Raw genomic sequence first — 8,400 nt, 5'->3', positions numbered from 1 at the left:
CCGCGCGAGGGTCTCGGGCCGCGCCCCGGCCGGCCGCTGGGAGGGCCACGGGCGCAGCCTCCGAGCTCACCGCCCCGGCCCGCGCCGGGCCCCCGAGGCCCATCTGCGGCTCTCGTCTGGCGTCCGGGCCCGGCCTGGAGGCCAGTGACCGGGCGGCCCAAACTGCAGGCCCGGCGGGCGGGGCGCGACGTCAGGCAAGCAGAAGAAGCTGGCGCCTCCGCGGCCTCTGCCAAGCTGGGCGCCACAGTCTCATTGAAGACGACGGTGCGACCTCGCATCTGAACTGAGTAGCTGTTTCCCAAATCCATTGTCTCCTTTGAGGTCCCGTGGCCCCCTCCCAAGGCAGACAGGGAGGACAGGGGTCGCCAGCGTGACATCCGCAGGGTCTGAGGCTAGGGAAGGGACTGGCTCAAGGTCCCTCACCTAGCGGATGTCGGAGCCTCACGCCCAGGCCAGGAGTTTGGAATTAGACCCCTTTTAAGATACCTGGTATTCTACTTTTACCTGGGAGAAAGAGAGAAAACGTTGTTTATTAGAGGAATTATGGAGTTTTTTTCTTTTTAAAGATTAGCAGATTTTGGAATGTTGCCGTGATACTGTGCAGTTCTTCCAATTCTAAGAAAATAATCCTTTTCCATTTTTTGGCATACTAGAAAAACACCTATAAAGAGCTCAGAAGTGGTATCTACTGTTATTAATACATCTCAGTGAAGTTTTGAAACCTTGATTTTTCTGGATGTTTTTTAAAGGGAACTTCCTCTCCCTCTCCATTAGTTAGTGAGTCTTGCTGTACTTCCATTTGGGCTCCCTGAGTGCAAGGGAGAGAAAGGGATTGGGACTCTGAGGGTTTATGGCCCTGTTCCCTGGGATGGGGGTGGCGGGGCTGGAAGGCCTTTCCGTAGCTGTATGGGTGACACATCAGCCCGGCCTGGCCCTGGCTCACTGCTTCGGTACCATCTGACCATTCCTATCCACCTGCTCCTTTCCCTCTGTGGCCTTGCAGCCCCCGAGAGCCCCAGACTTCCCAAAAAGGACAGGTTTGCCCTTAACTCAGTCCATTCTTTCACACAGTTATTATGAGTATTTCTAAGTTGGGTGTGGTGGCTCTGACCTATAATCCCAGCAACTCAGGAGGCTGAGGTGGGAGGATTGCTTAAGGCCAGGACTTCAAGACTAGCCTAAGCAACGGAGTGAGACCCCCGTCTCTTAAAAAATAAGAAGTATTTCTGTACAGAGTTTTCCTCCTGGAGAAGGAAGAGCCACATTAATTTTTCTGCATCCGCATTGTATCTTTATTTATTTTTAGAGACAGGGTCTCACTCTGTCACCCAGGCTGGAGTGCGGTGTTGTGATCATAGCTCACTCTAACCTCCACCTCCTGGGTTCAAGGGATCCATCTCCTCCGGCCTCCCAAAGCGCTGGGATTACAGGTGTGAGCCCTGGCCCCATTGTACCTTTAGTGTAATAGGGTTCAGTGATCGTTATTGAATGCATGCATTGTTTTATCATTCATTTATTCAGTAAGTAGTTATTGAGCATCTGCTATGAGTGAGGCACTCTTTCAGAAGCTGGGGATACAATAGCACATAATATGCTGGAAAATAAACATGGGAGAAATAAACCATAAAACAGGCAAACACATGAAATTATGTTTTATTAGTGCTGTGAAGGAAGGGACTAACATGGGGCTTGCACTAGATGCATCAGGCAGTGAAAGTCTCTATGAGGTGATGTTTAAGCCAGAACCTTAAAGATGAGGGGGACCCAGATGTGCAGAGACACCAGGTGGAGGAGAGCTGGTGTACCCTAGGAACCCATGGGAGGCCAGAGTGGCTGGGGTGTAGCAAGTAACTGGGAGGCCGTATGGTCAGAGAGGTAGGCCGGGGTATGAAGAAGTTTAGATTTTATCCTAGGTGCACTGGGGAGCTATTGAAGAGTTTTAAGCAGGGGAATGAAATGATCTAGTTTGTGTTTTTAGAAGATTACTGACTACTCTGTGTATCGTGGGAGAGAAGTTGAAGTGGGGAGATCAAGCGGGCAGAATTGCAGTGGCCCAGGCCAGGCCGATTGCGACTTGTACTAGGTGATGGCAGTGGGGAAGGAGGCAAGTGGACGGATTTGAGATGCAGTCAAGCAGATAGGACTCAAACCATGAAGGGCACATGAAATGGAGAGCTGAAATGTCAGTTTGTCTTTCCAGCAAGGCTTTTAGCAGTGCGAACGAGGACCTGGGCCACTTGCATGTGTACAGTGAGGACTCGTAACTCAGACGCCAAGGCAAGCTGAGGCGCTTCAGAAGCTTTTCTCCAAGGCCCTGAAGGGCAATGGAATGAAAGAGGTGGAGGAAAAAAAAGGCCACGTGAACTACTTCATACTGTATTCCTGAGCCAAGACCATCCCATCATCAACCTCGTTGTCTTAGTCTGCTCAGGCTGTCATAACACAATACCGTAGATTGGGTGGCATAAACAACCGAAATTTATTTCTCACAGTTCTGGAGGCTGGCAGTGCAACATCAAGGTGCCAGCTGATTTGGTTCCTGGTGAGGGCTGTCTTCATGCTTTGCCATCTTCCCGTTGTGTCCTCACCTGGAAGAAAGAAATCATCTTTCTCGTGTCTCTTCTTACAAGGGCACTAATCCTATTTATGAGTGCTCTACCTTCATGACACAATTGCCTTCCAAAGGCCCCACCTCCAAATGCCATCGTATTGGGGATTAGTGCTTCAGCATATGGATTTAGGGGGACACACACATTCATTCCATAGCAATCATTACATTCTTAGCCCTATCAACATAGGGCTCACATTTATTATTTATTGTGTGCTAGACATTGTAACAAGTGTTTTTTTAACAAAGATTCTTATTCATTCTTACAATCCTATTATGTAGGTAATATTATTATCTCCATTTTTTAGATGTGGAAGTGAAGTTGAAAGATACTTTAAAAACCGTGTTCACAGTTGGCCAGCTTGTGAGTGGCAGACCTGTGAGTTGTACTCGGGCTGTCTGACCACAGAGGTCGTGTTCTCTATGTGCTATAAAGCCTTGGCCCTTCATTTTCTGGGGAGGAGATTGAGTCCCAGGAAGAGGAGTCACTTGCCTGATACTGCACATGCTGCTTCTCTACAGCCATGTTTTTCCTCCTGTTTCCCACTTGCAAGCACCTTGGTGCGGCCAGTATCTCCTGTCACCGAGGGTGGATATCCTAGCCTCCCTATCCACCCCCACTCTTCTGCTAAATGGCCCTCAGGATCGCAGATGGGGCTTTCCTAGGGCAGGTGCCATTCTGAGATTTCTTTTTGAGATGGAAATTCGATTGCATAATTCCATAACATCTCTCTTTTCTTGTGATCAGGGTCCCAAAAGGGACAAGCAAACAGAGGACCAGAGGTCTTCAACTCCTCCTCTGTCATCCCAGCCAGCTGCTGAGAAGAGTTCATATCTCTACTCCACGGAGATCACACTGTGGACAGTGGTGGCCGCCATTCAGGCCTTGGAGACGAAGGTAGATTCCTGCCTGGCCCGCTTGCTGACTCTGGAGGGGCGCGCGGGGACAGCTGAGAAGAAGCTGGCCGACTGCGAGAAGACGGCCGTGGAGTTCGGGAACCAGCTGGAGGGCAAGTGGGCCGTGCTGGGGACCCTGCTGCAGGAGTACGGGCTGCTGCAGCGGCGGCTGGAGAACGTGGAGAACCTGCTGCGCAACAGGAACTTCTGGGTCCTGCGGCTGCCCCCGGGCAGCAAGGGGGAGGTCCCCAAGGTAGCCCTTGGGTCCCCTGGCCTGGGGAACCTAAGGTTCCATGCCTGGGCGTGTGGGTGAGTGTGTGCCATACTTCTGGTTCCAGGTGCCCGTGACCTTTGATGATGTGGCCGTGTATTTCTCCGAGGTGGAGTGGGGCAAGCTGGAGGACTGGCAGAGGGAGCTCTACAAGCACGTGATGAGGGGCAACTATGAGATGCTGGTCTCCCTGGGTAAGGCTGCACAGGAGGACCTGGGCCTCTGTCTGCAGGTTGGCCTCCTGCAGTCAGTGTCTTTGCTTTGGCTTCTATTACTTTGGGAGTCTCTGCATCTCTGTGGGCATATGGGACCCAGCTCTCTCCCCATTCCCCACACAGATTATGCCATCTCCAAACCGGACATCCTTACCCGGATAGAGAGGGGAGAGCAGCCTTGTCCCAAAGATCACTGGGACCAGGAGAAGGGGAATGAGGAGGAGGCAGCATGCCCAAGGAAGCCGGGAGCTGGTGAGTTTGGGGGCAAGATGGGGAGCAGCTGGAGCAGGCTGAACCACGGCCCCACCCTCCTGGGCTCCCCAGACAATCTCAGAGGCCAGGAGAGGAGCACAGACCCTTAACCCAAAGCAGGGCACCCTCTGTCCAAGGCCACCATGAGTAGGCAGGTGGAGGGCTTTTCCTTAGAGCTGTAAGGTTTCTACATCTGTACTTGGGACAATCACACTTACCTCATGTTGTGAGGACTAACCGCCATGGCCAATGTTGAGCACGTATACACTGAGTATTTTATAATTATGGGGACTTACTATTACTAATAGTAATACCAGCTGCAGTATTGCCACTGCCTCCTTCATGGGTGTCCATGTCCACTTTGTGCCCACGTCACTGCTCCCCAACTGCAGCCCTGGTGGGAAGGCCTGTCGGGCTGCTTCCCTCTGTGGCAAGTGGGCCCTTGGGAGGCTGGGCACGCTCCATCCCCAGAGCTCGTGTACAGGACAGTACTTCCAAAGGTGACTTACACATCAGAATCCTCTGGGGACCTTTTTTTAAAATAAAGTTTTTAAAAATGAATGAAAGTAGATGGAATAAAGTACGGTGAACCTCCAAATGATCATCACCTAGACTCAACAATAATCCAGAGTTTGCTACATTTGCTTCATCCATCTAGTTTTTCTTTTTTCTGAACATAACTACAATACCAATATCACACCTACAGAATATCATCTAATACTTAGCCCTTGTTCTGTTTTCTTTGATAGTCTCAAAAATGTCTCTATAGGTGTTTGGATCCTAATTCTAATAAACGAAAGTCCACATGTTGCATTTGATTTATATGTCTCTGAAGTCTATAAAAAGCCTATAAAACCCCTCATGCTTTTCTAACAGCTTTATTGAGATATAATTCACATACGGTACAAGTCGCCTATTAAGGTGTACAATTCAGTGTTTTTTAGTATATTCGGAGGTGTACAATGATCGCCACAACCTGATTTTAGACCCTTCTCGTCCCATCAGAAAGAAACCCTATACCCACCAGCGGTCATTCCCTGTCCCCTTCCCTGTTCTCCTGCCTCAGGCAGCCACAAATCTGTTTTTTGCATCTATGGATTTGCCCATTTGGGACATTTCATATAAATGGAATCATACAATATGTGACCTTTTGTGTCTGCCTGCTTTCCCTGTGTGTGCTGTTTTCACGGTTGCCCCTGCTGTGGCGTGCGTCGGTGCTTCGATCCTCTTTGGTGAATGACGTGCCGCTGTATAGACACACCGCATCTTGTTTATCCATTTGTCAGTTGATGGATCCCACCGTGCCATTTATTTGTTGACATCTCATTGTCATTTCTTGTGTCTTTTTAATGTCCACATTTTGGATTTGGTGGCATTTAACATGTGGCATTTAAGATGCATTTCTTGCATCTCCTAAGCTGTTAGGTAGCTCTAGAGGCTTATTTAGATTCAGGATCAATGTTTCTGGCAAGACTACTCCAGACGTGGTGCCCTGTACTCCCTGCTGTATCATATCGGGAGGCACAAGGCGTTTGGTTGTCTTTCTTCTTGTGATCGTCAGCCTTATCCTTCTATTGAAAAGTTCCCCATCAACTTTTCCCCTGATGATTTTAATAACCATTGAAGATTGTTGTCTAGATTCATTATGTCATCGGGGGTTGCAAGATGGTGAAATTCTATCATTACTTCTGTACTTAGTAGCAGAAATTCTTTTATAAAGAATAGTTTCCCCATCAACTCCTTTAGTTACCCTGAAATACATCCTGCACAGAAGAGGCAGGATAGATGCTTAATTCTTTACTTGATCAGGTTCAGAAAGAAGAGTTGCTGTTTTAGTAGCCTCCAGGGGTGACCCATGACTTGAGCGTTTTTATTTTAAGTATTATTATGACTCCAGAGATTGTTGAATATTTTACATGTGCCATTCCTTTGTAGTTATTATTTTCCTGCTTAAATTGTCCCATCTTTAGCTAGTAGGAACCTCTTTGAGTTGGCCCATAGGTCATTTTGATGTGATTTTAGAGGCTTTCAGACACCATTAGATGTGCCACATTGATCTGTGTATTTCCTGCCCAGACCTGGAATCAACATTGCTTCATGGAGTTTTGATTCCTTTCAGTGAGGAATGATATTTAGAGACCACAATATGAGTGTGAGTTTTTCCTAATTTTTAGCATTGCTTCTAGGCTTTTTCAGAAAAATGTGTATTTTTGAAAAGAGAAAAATCATGAGTTTATACAGATATTTCAAACACAGATTTAATATTCTTTGATTTTATACTTGTATATCACTTTCCTTTTACATGGAAATCTTAAATTCCTGACTAAATTAGCCTAATTACTTATGCATGATCTTATATCCAATCCTGACATTTCATTATCCTGTAATATCTTACAATTTCAAAATAATGAAGCCAGTAATTCTACTAACAATTAGACTTTTGATTGAAACCTAAGATTTCTTTGCAGCAATCTTTATCCTCTGTATACATTCTATTCAGGACTTATAGACAAAATAATACCTTTTAGACGGGGAGTGGTGGCTCATGCGTATAATCCCAGTACTTTGGGAGGCCGAGGTGGGAGGCTCACTTGAGGCCAGGAGTTCCAGACCATCCTGTGCAACATAATAAGACCCCTGTCTCTACAAAAATAAAAAAATTAGCCAGACATGGTGGTACACTTGTAGTCCCAGCTACTCAGGAGGCTGAGGTGGGAGGATCACCTGAGCCCAGCAGTTCAAGGTTATAGTAAGCTGCGATCACGATACTGCACTCCAGTCTGGGTGACAAAGTGAGACCCTGTCTCTAAAAAAGAAAAAAATGTCCTTTAAAGTCACTTGAAATAATTATTTTCTCTATGCATTTATGTCACCAATTTGGTATAAAGTTGTATTCATTTGTTTCTATTTTTAGATTTTTAGAGATTGTTCTTTTTACTTTTTGACTTAAGTTAATTTTTTGAATATGTAAGATATTTTATGTTTACAAAGTCAAAATGATTTAGCAGGGTACATTCAGGGAAGTCGCATTTCCATCCTTGTCCCCTGTCCCTACAGGTAATTGTTTTTATTAGTTTATTTATACTTGCAGTGTTTCCTTTTGGAAATATGGTAACACATAGATGCGTTTGTATCCCTATCCCAGTCTTGTACAGTGTGTCCTGGAGATCACTTTATGTCAGTGTGTAGAGATCTTCCTCAGTTCTTTAGTGGATTCAGAATGTTCTGTGATGTGATTGTTTATTTAACCAGTCCCCTCTGTGGACATTTGGATTATTTCCAGTATTTTGCTGATATAAATAATACTGCAAGGAGTACTTTGTACATAAATCAGTTCATATTTTTGCCAATGTATTTTTGAACTAGATTTCTAGAAACTGGACTTCTGGGTCAAAAGGTAAATGAATATGTGATTTTGGGAGAATTTATCACCAAATTCCCCTCCATAGGGCTCGTACCATTTGCATTGTCATTTGCATTGTCATCTGCGTTGTGAAAGAGGGCCTCTTTTCCATAGCCAGGCCAACAGAACGTGGGCAAACTTGCAGGGTTTTTGTCAGTCTAATAGGTAAGAAGTATGTCAGTGAAGTTTTAATGGCACCTCTCCTATTGAGTGTGGTTGAGTTTTTTTTTTAAATATGTTTAAGGGTCATTTAAATTTCTTACTCTGTGAATCATTCATCTTTTTTTGCTATAGGAAGTTTTTTAAAAGTGCATACTTCCTAGGCCCCACCCAGAACTACTGATTAGAATCTGGGGGTGTTCCCCGGGAGTCCTTCTATAGCAGCCTGGTGGAGGACTTGGGTTTGGGAGCCATTGTTCTAGTGTTCTGAACCAGAAGTCCCTAAACACCGGAATCATTTTTTTTTAAAATAATCTTTATTAAATAAATCAGGAATCTTTGTACAGTATTGGCTTCAGTGAAGGGTATACAAAGACACTATTTTAGTTTGGATTTAGTTTAGATTAATTAGCATCTATGAATCCTTCTTTCTTAAAGGTTTTCTTTCATCATGTGATCACATATTCACAAGGAAAACAAACTGCTTTAAAAAATAATTCAGGTGACTCTCCTAGTTTAATTGATTAATCCATATTGTATAGTCTTAGCTGCTTCTAATCTAAAGTAATGGATATAGTTTTACTCTGAATAGAAT

At 45.4% G+C, this 8,400-nt stretch overlaps 1 protein-coding gene across 1 annotated transcript in view; it reads left to right on the top strand.

Annotated features, from left to right (window-relative positions):
* The first annotated feature begins 1,682 nt into the window (after positions 1-1,682).
* The window catches only part of ZNF783 (zinc finger family member 783), an 11,883-nt gene continuing 5,165 nt past the window's right edge, over positions 1,683-8,400 (top strand). Inside the window, exons 1-4 of the mRNA XM_012662079.1 lie at positions 1,683-1,727; positions 3,357-3,758; positions 3,844-3,970; positions 4,115-4,243. Coding sequence (XP_012517533.1) covers positions 1,683-1,727; positions 3,357-3,758; positions 3,844-3,970; positions 4,115-4,243 — 703 coding nt within the window. The remainder of the gene's footprint in view (positions 1,728-3,356; positions 3,759-3,843; positions 3,971-4,114; positions 4,244-8,400) is intronic.

The sequence above is a fragment of the Propithecus coquereli genome, unplaced genomic scaffold (genome assembly GCF_000956105.1).
Source record: "Propithecus coquereli isolate 6110/MARCELLA unplaced genomic scaffold, Pcoq_1.0 Scaffold75, whole genome shotgun sequence".
Taxonomy (NCBI): domain Eukaryota; kingdom Metazoa; phylum Chordata; class Mammalia; order Primates; family Indriidae; genus Propithecus; species Propithecus coquereli.
The sequence above is the reverse complement of the archived record's forward strand: the minus strand, read 5'-3'. Positions and strand labels throughout refer to the sequence as shown.